The following is a 14,809-nucleotide window of genomic DNA, read 5'->3' on the forward strand; positions in this document are numbered from 1 at the left end:
GATCATTCAAACCCTTAACCTTAAGTAGAAGCTGTAGCAATTGCAAGCACTGCTAATGATAAGCTTTAGCATTTTACAGTATCAAAGCAGAATTCGTAATGTAACCGTAGACCATGAGCTGTTCATTAGCTTTAATGGTGACCGTGATACTTGATGAGGCAAACATGATTTCATTCCTTCACTAACTCACTTAATTGGGGTGAGGACCTAAACGTGATTTTCAGTGAACTTTTCCTTTAATATCAGTGCATGACATTTCACGGCTACGTCTTGGCAAATTGAGGCCGGTAGTATTAAGCAGTGTAATTTTAAAATCACAACCGAAAATTAGAATGGGATTAATACAAGAGGAAAGAATCCTCAGGAAACCGTACAATTCAGATATGTAATTTGTTTCATTTCCAATAAACCAGTCTTCAAAAGAATTCCTCAACCACATCAAATTCACAGTACACAGTACACTCTCTCAATATTTATGCTGAATCCCGCTACTACTTTCCACTAGCCAAGATCCGCAGAGCCAGTAGTTTCATTTGCAGAACCCACATTTCCAGTCACACTCCAGTGGGTTTGCAATCTGAGCCTGTACGGATAAGTAATGGCTAAGACTGTACGAAATAAAGGTAAATGCAGAAATGATGGAAAAACACAGCCAAAAGCTTCCAGCAAATGTACACGCCGCCAGTCAACATGCTGCTCGTGTCTGTGGACATGAGCTAAAGTGGGCCGGTCTGACGATTGAAGGTGATCACTTCTGACAGTGCAGCGTTTTATCTGGACAGGATATACAGTATGTTTCGTGTTCTGCTTCAGATGCTTTCTCCTTGTGCTGCTCAGATTTCTCGGGGGGAGGAAATGCAGAAATAAGTTTGTGACCTTAAAAAGTTCATCTAATATCCTGAGCGTTAACTGCACTGGAGCTTGAAATTAATTTTGTATTTTCATTTCAAGAGCATCAGCAAAGTTAAGTGTCCTGGGAAAAAGGCAAGTTGTCCGTCTGAAGTAGTCGGCAATACCTAACATGCGTGTCGTAATGTGATGATGAACCTCAGACACCAAAGGTGCAGACAGAAAAGACAACAGGCCTTTAAGAAATCATAATGTCATGTCTATAACTAATTCAAGTGAGCTTTAGAAACAACCAAGCAAATGTTTCATCACTACGATGCCTTGTCCACCAACAAGATGTTGCAAAAACACTGAATTCAGATGTGCCTTGTTACCTTTCTACCTCCGTGTACTCCCTTGAAGGCAGCATTTTTCAGCAATGGTTTCATCATGCACTGATTCACCAGGAGTGTGATGACTTGACCCTGCAAAACGCCGAAACCTTTCATTTATGCTTACTTGTATCAGATGCATCTAAACAGCATCTAATCACTGCGTGTTCACCAGCTAAACAATTGACCGTTATCTAGAGTTCAGCATTGCATTTGGCCTCATGACTCATTTGTAGACATTGCACTGGAAATGATTTTTTTCTCTTTCCTTTATGCGCTTGATCTCAATGCACTTTATGGAGTACAAATTGGCCATCATAAAACATTCCTTGAGCAAGATTCTGCATACAAAATAGAGCCACAAGGCAATTAGGTTTTATGGTGTTTAGTTCAAACCCATGTAGTACGTGCCTTACAGATACTTGGGTTAAAATTGGAACTGTTTGATTTGTGGATTTTAATTGTAGGTCTTTCTGGAGGTCTGATCTCATTTGTGCTGTTGTGATGTAATTGCTTGAAGCATAGAAGCAATATAAAAGTGCTTTAAATAATCTGGTCAGGCAATGTTACGATCTTTAAAAAGTTCTTTATAGTTTAGCCAGTTTATATTATGGGATAATGTTTTTTGTTCCTTTTATTTAGCAACATGTTAAATTGATCAAAAGTGGTGGTAAAGATATTTACTTCAAATAAATGCTGTTCTTCTGAACTTTCTATTGATCAAAGTATATTGAAAATATATACATTTTGCAATTACAAATATTAATATATTATTACAGAAAGATTTTTATATTCTCACCAAGGCTGCAAATAAATGAAATGTGTGCATAAATACAAAATGCGCAATACCTTATGAAAAATAGTGTGTGTGTGTGTGTGTGTGTGTGTGTGTATAAAAGAGAAAAATCTCTCACAATTGTCTATATGGTCTAATGTCTCTTTTTCTTTACTGTCTTTTCTTTCTACTGTTCTCTCTCGCACACACTTAGCCTAGCCAGGGCAGTTTGTTGATGAGCGCAGCAGATGTTGCAGTCAGGGTCCAGGGAGAATCAGTGGCAGCAGAAATGGTGGGTACTATTAAACTATTAGAAATGGAGTGAGTTTGATTCTCTCCCCCCACTCCATTTCCTTGATAAACTGGAGACAACACAGAAAGAGGGAGAATGCCTTCTGACTCATGCCTTTGGCTTGGAGATGCAACAAAGTAAAGATCTTCCTCCTTTTTTGTATACATAAGTACCCTCATTCACAAGCACACGCCTGCATTTAACTAAATAAACCTCTCAACCACTGAAAACCTCTCTGCTGGTTTTCTCTCAAGATGAGACAGTGGAGAATCTGAAGAAAAACTGAATCCAAAGAATGAAATCATCACACCGGCTGCCACGTCTGCGTTCATATTAGAACAGCTCGCAATCTGTCGCCAAATGAAACTGGCATAGATGACACAAAATGAGGGAGCGTAGGATTGAGAGATGGCTTGTAGGAAGCGGAGAGAGGAGCTTGGACTAATTGCCATTGGAATTCCCCAAGTAACTTTATTGAGTCCAATTTGATTTACACCAGAAACGTCTGGCATCCAGAATGCCAGCCTTGTGTAAATGCCAATCAAGATTCATTCAGTACGATGAGGACTGATTTCAAGTCCAGGAGAAATCCAGAGAGTGTGGGTTTTACTCAAGATGGGCAGTGTATTTATGGGAATGGAAATGAGGCAGTGAGGGATGAATGTGCAGCCAGTTCTGTGGGCCTTGGGTTGCAACTAATTGTTTTGTGTTTGGTTTGGATTGGTTTTTGTTTTTTGTTTTCAAAGTGAAGTCATAGATGAGATTCATCTTTAGTGATGGTGCCATAGTCAAATAGGAAGGGACTCGCTTTACAGATATATAAAAAAACACTGAAAATGAAAAGGAAATGGAAAGGTTGATAAACAGGAAGGCAGTAAAGATATTATAGTCTTGACGTAAGAGGAAAGGGATTCAAGTCTTAAAAAAGAGGGATGTAAAGCAAAAGTGTTTGTGGTTCGTGAAAGGCTGGGGCCATTTGGGGTGCCTCTGGACAAGCTGAAGCAGCAGTCTGGACAGATTAGAAGAGCTAAGAGTCTGAGGGCTGATGGGTATTTTTAGAGTGATTTAGAGTTCCTGACAATAATGATGACGATAACACTGCGGTTCTACAGATTGAGAGAGAGAGAAATGCCACACAGCATATCTCAACAATTTTCCACTCTTGAGATTAGTTTTATTTGTGGGATAACAGGATTCTTGAAATATGAGCTGGAACTTTAAAAGGGTTGTTTAGTCGGCGCCGAAAGCTTTGTGGACACTGTGCCGACATACAGCACCGTTGTGCTAACGGGCGTCCCGAGGACCTCTCCCAATCATACCCCTCTTTCTCTCTCTCCCACTTTGCTTCCTGTCAGTCTTATCATAATAAAGGCAAAAATGCCAAAAATAAATCTTTAAAAAATAAGTTGATTTGTGGAAAAATGTAATGTTAAACAGAAATACGTAATTATTGAATTAAAGATAGTTTCAGCATATTTGCGCTAGCTGCCCTCTGTGGATTCTGATTCATAGTAGTGATGTCCAAATCGTTAATTTGAATCAGATCTTTTCCAATGAATCAGTTAGTTACAAATGATTCATTTCTTGGGTTCAACTCACTGACTCAATGTTCATTGATATTATCAGTATATAGCTTAAATTTCAGTCTTTTATCTCATACTTAGCCTCATAATTATTCCTTCAATGTCCTCTGGAAATATAAACCGTTCACTACCGTTCAGAAGTTTGGTTATCTTGAAGATCTCTTAAGATATTTTTTTTATTTATAGGCTTTATTTATTTGTTCATAAATATAGTATGCTTTGAAATGCTATTACAATTCAAAATGCATAATTATAAGAAGTATCTATTTCAACATATCTTAAAATGTAATATATTCCTATAGCGGAAAAGATGAATTTTTAAATTTTAGTTTTAAAACCGTGCTGCTTTAATATTTTTATGAAAACGGTAATAGTTAGTTGATGTTTTTTTTCAGGATTGTTTGAACAAAGCTCAAAATAACAGCAGTTATTTGAAGAAAAAGAAATGTAGAAAGCGTAAATATTTTGTAACATTATAAATGTTCAATTATGATTAATTGAATGCTTCCTTTCTGAATAAAATTAATTCCCTTCAGGAAAAAAAAATTTCTTACTTGACCCCCAAATTTTTAATTGAGCCATAGTGTTTCATTTGGTCTGTTTTCCTTCTTGTGCTCTGCTCTCTAGCTTTACACTAATTCAGATTGAAATTGCTTGCATCAGACTGGCCCGATTATGTAACTTTAAATTTGTTTACTTTTTTAATTACTGTGGTGCATATGTATTCAGTAAATATTCATATCTACATCCTCCCTGCAGGTAATTCCCAGATGGGGGCCACTATAGTAGACGCCCTGGATACCCTTTACATAATGGGCCTCCACGATGAGTTTAAGGATGGCCAGGAGTGGATCGAGCAAAACTTGGATTTCAGTGTGGTAAGTGGCCAAGACTCGGACATGAACACATACACACACGATTACCATCAACACCTGTCTTTGTTGGTTTGGAGGCAAAGCGTGTCTGTTTTTGTTTGCAGACACAGTTATAGCTCAGGACGCTGTTATTTCACAGTGGTAAGCTGTATACTTTGGCAGCCAGCTGACACAGCTGTATTAACAGTCATTCGACAACCCATAACCCCTCAAAGTCTTCAGTCCTCAGCGTGTGTGAATCTCTCAGGTTTTGATCAGATTGTGGTGGCACTCCATGGAAAACGTGTTGAGTTGATGTGACACACCACCGTATCCAGGAGACAAGACTGGCGCCATGGAAACAATGTGAACTGCTCTGCCTCCGGAATTAGACGGTGATGTTGAGGAAAAAATGGCAGACAAAAGAGATGTCAGAGAATGAAGCGGGGGCCGGCGAGTGGCCCCAGGGGCCCCGTGTCTCCTGCTCTCCTTCTCTGTCTGCATTCACATCCTGACCCATTAATGGGATTTCTCCAGTTTCTCTCCCTATCGGTTGTTTTTCCGGCCTCTCCTCCATCAGATATGGAGAACCTGTATGGTTCTCTTGGCTTTATCATCTCTCTGGTGTCTGCGTGTTGTGTATTTTTTTTCTCCTGTCTCCCTTCTGCCACCTTTCTTTGAGCAGATCTGGTGGACTCTCAGCGCCTGAAGTCTCCTCTGCGTGTTTAGTTCATCTTTTTGGCTTTTCCAGCAGTGACCTAATTTCTTCTCTCTCCCCCTCCTCACTGTTACTTTTGGACAAGTATATCTTACAAAGCATGTGCACTCTGAAGGATGACTCATGCTTGGACCGTTGGGTCTGGCCGCTGAGGGCTCAGTATATCACAGTGGGATGGATGTGTTGGAAAGATTTTTGGAGGAGGGCAATAAACTGCAAAGCATGAGCGAAGGAAGGGAAACGTGTGCAAAACCCTGTGTTTTCAGAAAAATATTACGTAGCACAACTGTTTTCAACGTTGAAGAATGTTTCTTGGACACCAAATTATCATATTAGAATAATTTCTGAATGATCATGTGACACTGAAGACAGTAGGAATGGCTGAAAATTTTGCTTTGCCATAACAGGAATACATTACATTTTAAAAGTGTACACAGCTGTTCAAAAGTTTGGGATCAGTAAGATTTTTAATGTTTTTTTAATGGAGTCTCTTAGGCTCATCAAGTCTGTATTTATTTGATCAAAATACAGGGGGGAAAAAACAGTAATATTGTGATATTTCTAATATTGGGTTCCTATTTGGGTTCCTTGGAACCTGTGATACTTTTTTTTTTTATTATTATTATTATTGTTTGATGAATAAAAAGTTGAAAAGAACAGCATTTATTCAAAATAGAATTTTTTTCTGACAATCTAAGTCTTTGCTATCACTTTTTATCTATTTAACACATCCTTGCTGAATAAAAGTATTAATTTCTTTAAAACAAAAGAAGAAATGTACTGACCACAAAACTTTGAGTAATAGAAATTTTGTGTTACAATATATTATATACTATTTTGAATTAACACTGTTCTTTTTATCTTTATTTATCAAAGAATCCTGAAAAAAGTACCACAGGTCCCAAACAAATATTAAGCAGCACGACTGTTTCCAACATTGATTATAAATTAGCGTATTAGAATGATTTCTGAAGGATCATGTGACACTGAAGACTGGAGTAATGATGCTGAAAAATCATCTTTGCTTCACAGGAATAAATTGTTTTAAAGTATATTTAAATAGAAAACTGCTATTTTAAATTGCAGTATTATTTCACAAAATTATAGTTTTTTTTCTGTATTTGATCAAATAAATGCAGCCTTGATGAGCATAAGAAACTTCTTTAAAAACATAAAAAATCTTACTGATCCCAAAGTTTTGAACAGCACATATATAGCCAGCATCTTAAATTGCAAATTGTTCATAATATTACTGTTTTTACTGTATTTTTGATTAAATAAATGTGGCCTTGATAAAACTTTCTTTATTTTAACTTTTGAATGGTACTGAATTCAGAACTTCATTAACCAAGATTAATAAATACATTAATTGTTAATTATTGCATTGATTGTGAATTTATGAAATGTTTAGATTTAATTAACTTATATTAAAGTGCTGCCCATCATTTTATAATAAAATGAATTGGTTCTCACACACACACACACACACACACACCCTCCCAAAAAGAAAAGAAAAACGAAACAAAAACAAACAATCACTTACAGTCCTGACAGTTTCATCTGTTTGTCTATACAATGAAAATCAATGGGGTTCAAAACATCTGATTGGACCCCTGTTGACGTTCATTATATTTACAAAAAGTTGCTGAGACATTTTAAAATACCACCTTTTGTGTTACACAGATGAAATGCACCTCTCTTCTCTCTCTCTCTCTCTCTTCCTGTGTTTCTGTTATGATGGATGAGGCTGCCTGCCATCAGCATTAATCGCAGCTGTTAAGCCAAAAACTGAATTAATGGACCTTGGTCAGGGAATGGTCATATCTGAATTAATCTGGTGCACGTTCACTTTTGTCAAAATTAATAGACATGCTAAATGAATGTTAAGTGGAAGGGGTTGGTTAAAGCATGTTCTTGTCTTATCAAATTAGTGTAAAACCAAGTCGATATAAGATGCTTTAGCAGCGTTATATTCAGAACTGGAAAACCTTCTTATATTTCATAAGCGGTGTACAAAAACAGGTGCTGTTTTTAGGTGCTGAGGATTATGGGATTGTGACAGGGCTAAAACAGGATTTCGGTAGCTTGTACAACCATACCATTGAACTTCACTGTGTTCTGTTTTTCAGCATTGGTTGAATTGGTTCCTTTTGCTATACAAGACTTAAAGGTGTGTGTGTGTGTCTGTGTGTAATTAGCTGCCGTTTGCAGTGTGATCTTTGTGCGAGTGGAAAACTGCTTCATGGTAATTTTCTCTAAATAAAGGTTGAAGTTGACAAGATGGATGTCGATGATACAAACACACACGCACTCTGCTCCAGCATTCATTTCAGTCTCACTGAGGGATTATTGTATCAGCTTTGATGTAGATTTGAAGTTCATTTGGGAGCTTTGCATGGCTGTTATGTAGATATTTCATGCACATTAATAAAGCTGCTTCAATGTTTGTTTGAATTATATGCAGGTCAACAGTTATGTTCTGAAAGTAAAAATCACTTTAATTTTCTTCTGAATTTTTAACAGCACTTTTCTTCTTACAATGTCAAACTGATTATATACTTGAATATTTTGCAATAAATATCAAATGTATTGTATTTTGTAAATGTGTATAGGGTCAGTAAGATATTTTTTAACTAAGTGAATACTTCTATTCAGCAAGAATGTTTATTCTATTTTGATTTGTGTTCATCATAGAATCCTGAAAGAAATGTCAATTTCCTCAAAAATATTAAGCAATGAATCAATTAAGCAGAACAATTAACACTGATAATAAGAAATATTTCTTGAGCACCAAATCAGCATATTAAAATGATTTCTGAAGTACCTTGTGACACTGAAAACTGGAGTAATTTTTTAAATGTTTATTATAATTTACCCCCCTCAATGAAACATGCTTGGGGAACCAAGGACCCTGAAAAAGTAAGCGATCACTGTTCTGCTCATACTCTTTCTCATTTTTCCCTCTGTTTCTACAGAATGCAGAAGTATCTGTCTTTGAGGTCAACATCCGCTTCATTGGAGGGCTTCTGGCTGCATACTACCTCTCTGGACAGGAGGTACGTTATCATTGCTTATTGATTTTTGCAAGTTTGTGTGCATGTTTCATCTTTGTCTGCACTGTTCAGTGTCATAGTTATTTCAGATGATGGAAGTTTGTGCAGGCCGCCACATAGACGAAGATCTGGACAGAGCGTTTATCTTGGGGCAGTGCTGTTGGCTCAGAGAAATAAGAACAGCTTTTTCAGGGGAAATAAATGTCCCTCTCTCAAGCTCATGTTAATTAACGCTTCCCTTCTGTCTTATCTGCCCATGGACATTAAGAGAGAAGGGGCACAAATAGTCTCTCTCTCTTTTCCCTCATCACTGTTCAGCGTATCTCTGCCGCTGCATATCACAGTTTTCTCCTCTTAGTCTGAAGGTGAAAATGCAAAGGAATTAAACTGCAGCCATGCGGCACGACCTCATCGCCGCTCCACACACTTCATTAGATGAGTTTAGATACTGGACATGGAACTCACCACGCTTGCATACAAAGTCATCACACTCGTCTGTCCCCGCCTGCCTGCCTCTCTGTCCCAAGTGACCTTTTGTTCCTTCAGTACAGTGTTTTGGCTAGGTTTGCTGCAATAGATGGTGTTGGCGCTGATACCAGTGATAAGCCGCAACACCGGTTATGTCACTTGCCCACCGCGGCACCGTCCCCCACCGTCGTTTGATTTTTTTTTTTTTTTTTTTTTTTTTTTTTTAATAATAAATATCATTTAGTTCAGTTAGAGGACACTACAATTAAAACTGAACACTGCTGCTCAATGCAGTGTGCTGATCGAACGACAGTCGCGTATCACCGATCAGATTTAATTTATCACGTGAGTCGAGCTGACTGACAAGAAGAGTGAGGTTGAAAAAGACAAGACGATGGCGGAAGAGTTTCAAATTAAAATGTAAAAGCGCCTGTTTTAAAGATATTTTGTATTTTGAAAAGCCTGTTGACTTCTGCCATTAATCTAAGTGATAATGGAAATTTTTCTCATTCATTTGGTTCCACAGTATTTACTGATTTTATTTTATTTAAACTGTGTATTTATTAGGGATGTAACGATTCACTCAACTCACGATTCAATTCGATTTGCGATTTTGATTTCACGATTCGATTCACGATTCATGATTTTTTTTTTAAGAAAATAAGATTTAAGACAAATTATAAATTAAATATGTTCTTTTATTATTGCTTGGACAAAATGCTGCACGTTTCTTTGTGAAATTGAAATATAACACTATAATAATATACTAATATAGCACTTGCATATTATTGCTCTTTTGTTGGTTTTGATTGCTTCTATTGTCCTCATTTGTAAGTCACTTTGGATAAAAGCGTCTGCTAAATAACAAAATGTAAATATAATGTAAATGTAAATAACAACTAAACTGAAATTTTAAAACAAGCCCCAAATCAAATAAATAAGTAACATAAATAAAATAAATCTCTTCATAAAAACTAAATAAGGCTTTGTCTGTGCTCTTTCCATTTAAAATTAGAGGCAACCACTGCATTTTAATCATGATCCAAACAAAGATGCTGCATACATGCAGCAGGAGCAGTTTTTAACCTAAATTAGACTGTATAATTTCGAAATTTGAAGCAAAAACAGAATGGTATGACTTCAGTTTTGTGAAATTATACAGCAATTAAAGAGCAGACGAGCTGAATGAGACGCAGATTCACTCTCTGCCAGCAGGTGGCGCTTTAAGCGTTTCCTTGGTTTCCACTGTAAACAAAGCAGCGCTGCACTTATGAACTTTAATATGCATTATACAGAGGCAAAATGAGGCTATTTAACAGGCTATTTAAAACCGAAGGAAAGCGAGGAAAAGAGGGAAAACTCAAACGACCCCCTCAACACGGTGATCCCGGTATTACCGGTGTTGTCACACGTCGATTTAATCTGTGGGAAAATTTCCTCACCGTCACAACCCTAGTTTTGACACACCTGGGAGTCAGGCCTTGGTCCCCAGTATACAGTCACACTGTGTTCATCTGAGTGTTTTCTTCATATGTGCCGTCATAGACATGCAGTACAGCATGGGCTGAATTTTGGAGGCAGAGTGTCCAATTTAGCAGTGCTTGTATTGCCATTAGCAAACATGGAGAGAAGTGATTATATTAAATGAATTGTTTCAGGAATAATTAAATAACATCTGGATTAACTGTGCGTTTATATCTTGTAATTACATCTAGTCGCCAAAAGGACTGTAGTATGCTGTGGAGGGCTGAATCCAAAATGTGCCCAAATTTGAGCAACAACATTTACAGAGATTTCCTTTACAGAGATCAGAATCAAAGCAAGCATTGATGTTACAAGAGACACTGAAATGTTGGTATAGCTTAAACACAGAGGAGAGACAGGCAACACACACAGCTTCAGGTTCAGACAGTTTCATTTAGCTCCCATGGAGTTAAAAACACAAATGCTCAGCCATTTGCATCTGCACTCTGCATCAAAAATATATGAGCTGTTGCACCTCTAATAACTTTTAAGGCTTATTTTGCAGCGTTTATATGAGCCTTTTGATGGATTGCATGAAGGACCTGTAAAAACTGGTTACACTGGCTAAGTGAATAAATCGCTTTTGTGTTGAACTCTTACGAAGCAAAAACAAACGCTTTCCTTCTGTTACGTCTCCCTAATTATTTGGATCAACGCGCGTCTCACACTTAATGAATGCAATCTCACAGTCTGAAGTGTCTGTCGTAAGAAATCAACACATGCTGTTGTGAATAATTAAGAGAAGCGTCTTCTCATTGGATAAGAATAATTATTGAATATTGAATTAATTAATAATTGAGACACCGACGTGTCATCGAAGTACTGTAGTCCTTTGCCACATCACAAACTGTGACGTCAACGCAATTTAGATTTTAAACCCGTAAGACGAAAATAGCGCAAAAAAGCTCAAAACTGTCAAACGATTAATCGCATCCAAAATAAGTTTTTGTTTACCTAATATAAGTGTGTACTGTATATATGTGTATATAAATACAAGCACATTCAGTATATATTTTGAAAATATTTACAATGTATTTACTTGTTTATATTTATATTCAAATAATTTATATTATATATAAATATGTCTAATATATAAATAACATATTTTTCTTAAATATATGCATGCATGTATGTGTATTTATATATACATAATAAATATACACAGTACACATAAACACAAACTTTTGTTTTGGATGCCATTAATCGCGATTAATCGTTTGACAGCACTAAAGTTTAACAGTTTTCTCCAAGCATTAAAATTAAAGAATGCTAACATTGTCTCCTATGATGTGCAACACACACACCTCTGCTAAAATCTCAGAAGTAGTAGTTTGCTTTTTCATGACCCTTTAATTCTGTACAGCCGTTTTTGAGTCATTTCTTTGTAAATATTCTCCTTGAGTTCTCCCTGGTGCTGGAAAGCTGATCCGATATTTACACGGGTCCTACTTATTGTAACACCGTGTCTACACCGGACGCGAGTGGCGCGGCGCGACAAAGTACTATAGAACTCATTATAATCAGTGATGCTGTTTACACTGGTTGCCACGCTGCGACACGACAAATCCCGACAGTAAACTGCTGCCACAAATTTGATACAAATTTCAAATGATTTTCAGCGGTCGCTTTGTCGCGTCCAGTGTAGACAGACCATGACAGGACAACTGTCGCATCCGGTTTAGACACGGATTAAGCCGCCTTTTGTTTCCGCAGACGTTTTCCTCTCTTGTTTTTTATCCGCCATCTCTATCTTTGTCGTCGCTCGGCTTATGTCCGTCATGTGCACTGATGAGAACTCTCTCCTCTGCATCATGAGTAGACAGGCCTCTTACTGCTGATTGGCTACAAGTTTGTTTTGGTACTCTGCTCCAACTCGTTTTCTAAAGGGTTTTTGAAAAAATACATACCTCACCTTTAAAAGCACTAATTAAAAGTAATCTTTGGCAAGCTCAAAATGAATATTCAAATTTTCATACTGTACTTTACAATGTTGTGATGCATAAATTCACTTGTAGAATTTAAAATTATTAATATTAGTTGGTAGTATTTCATTCTTAATTTAATAATTAGAAAAAACAGTATAGGCCGTTTGTTAGTTATCGGTAACACACACACACACACACACACAAAATTATCTGGTGGTTGTTATTATTACTCAGAACCACCTTTTACTTCAGAGCCTTAATTCCTTACAGTAGTTTGAGTTTACTTTTAAATAAAGATGTGCGTACCCTCCTGGTAGATATGGTAACTTCAGCGTTATGGGAACCGAAGCATCTTTCTCCATTGACAGCTATTCAAAAGCCTTCTCAAAAGCACTGAGTGTCCGTGAGCAATGACAGATTTGAAATTGCTTTCTTCCAGGGAATCATGCAACCGCCAGCAGTTGCCATTGAGATGTATAGGGATGCTAATGAAAAACTTTCTCCAGGTATTATACTCTACATCTCCTTGGTGTAGGCAGAGTTCTCTACATATGTCCCCTAGATGTAGTGGAGGCAGCATGGAGCAGAGGGTAGAAGCACTGACTGAATGCAGTGTCATAGATTGAAAAGCCATGCCTCTTTAATAAGAGATTTTTGATCAGGCATGAGTAATCCGCTGGGGTTGGAGAAAATGAAAGGGGGTCCAGAGTAGAGAGAGTTGTGTACTGATGTGCGGCTGGTTTTTCTAGAGAAGAGCAGCATCTGATCTGAAGAAGACAGAGGACTCCATACTTTTATCAGCTCTGGAGGTTATCTCTCTGTGCAAGACCACATCCTCCATTCCTTCTATCTCTCTCTCTCTCTCTGTCAGCTGGCTCTAGCAGTGCAGTGATGGATGATGTTTACTCTTCTGTCCCTCTGTCCTTTCCTTCCTCTGTCTTTTGGTCCTCTTGTCTTCTATTTTATCCTTTCCTTTCATCTCTCTTTCTTAGTCTTCCTCCCTTGTTCTTCAGATCTCTCACCCCTGCATGTCTTGACAGTATTGTTTCATGATGGCAGTGAAGAGATGAATTTAGATCTAAAGTAGCAAGTTTGGATGGCTTGTTTGGTATATGCTGTATGTGAAGCAAAAGCCAAAATCTGCTTCATTGACAGCAAGTAGTTTTTAGTATAGTTATATTCAACTCAGGCTTGCTACGTTTCTGCTAAATGTTCACATAAGTTTTCATCTGAAATAAATGCTAGTGAATAAACAACTTGAACTGCTCAAGCAAGTTATGATTATTAATAAAAAATCTCACATGTAAAGGCGTGGTTCCTTACACAATACTATGTAATGACTTAAAAACACTTATAGCATAGTTTAGGATTTGTAAACTAATATATTTTGTCATTTGGTTAATGTATTAGTAGTAGTATTTGTGAGCAACACAGAAAGCTGCTATCCTAATGGCTAATGCTAACAGATAGCTTTCTTTATGGCTCTTTCTCAAACAGCATCCTCCATGTCTACATTTTCCTGATGTAATGACAATTTGAGGTATTAGGGGGAGAGTAAGATGTAAAGTGTAGGGTTAAGAATGAAAAGAGTTTAATAAAGCAGTCCACTCAGCAACCTGTTTTCATTGGAGAAATTATTACAGATGAAGGAATGTGGTATGTACTTATCTGGAATCTTTTTCTTTTCATTCTGGCAGTTTTATTTTAGTTTTTCTTATACACTCATATTTAATGTCCTAAATTGGCCTTCACATAGTTGCAGGGCACTGCTATCCAATATGAATTAATTATTATTATTAGGTAAATAATTTCTTTTGATTACATTGTTTAGTTTACCGTTCGATGTTTAATGTTTCATGTAAGGCCAAGCAAATAGAAGCACTTGTTCCCCTTTATGGTCATAAAAAGTGACTGGCTCACTAACTGTTTTGAATAACTCTTTCTAAATACTTCCTGGAATATGTATTTTTACAGATTTTTCCTTTGGTGATAAAGACCTTCATAGCATTTTCCAGGTACCTCACCAGCAAGCCAGCAATTTTGGATAAATTACTTGTAGATCTCACATCTAACAGTAATTTTCCAGTGGATCTAGACAGCACTTTTCTTCCTTTCTTTCAAAGAAAATTGCAGATTCTTTGTGCGCAAATCAAATATGGTGTCTTTACCTTTTGCTCTTGCGTATGCTCAGACGTTCTGGCATTCTTCGTGAGATGGTTCAATTACTGTATGTTTGACAGCCCAATTACTGTATGAATCAGTAGATTTCTCCAAACACAGTGCCGACGGAGGCTTTATTTCTTAAGATTCCTTCAAGCCAAATAGGATCATAGGCTGTAAGTGAACGACACAGGCAAATATTTGTTCTTTGTCTTGATTTGCACATTTATTACAGCA

General features: G+C 37.1%; 1 protein-coding gene across 1 annotated transcript in view; it reads left to right on the top strand.

Annotated features, from left to right (window-relative positions):
* The window catches only part of man1a2 (mannosidase, alpha, class 1A, member 2), a 93,030-nt gene that overhangs the window by 60,578 nt on the left and 17,643 nt on the right, over positions 1-14,809 (top strand). The window contains exons 5-6 of the mRNA XM_058786583.1: positions 4,630-4,748; positions 8,418-8,498. Of these exons, the coding sequence (XP_058642566.1) occupies positions 4,630-4,748; positions 8,418-8,498 (200 nt within the window). The remainder of the gene's footprint in view (positions 1-4,629; positions 4,749-8,417; positions 8,499-14,809) is intronic.

This window comes from Onychostoma macrolepis, chromosome 09 (genome assembly GCF_012432095.1).
Source record: "Onychostoma macrolepis isolate SWU-2019 chromosome 09, ASM1243209v1, whole genome shotgun sequence".
Lineage (NCBI taxonomy): Eukaryota > Metazoa > Chordata > Actinopteri > Cypriniformes > Cyprinidae > Onychostoma > Onychostoma macrolepis.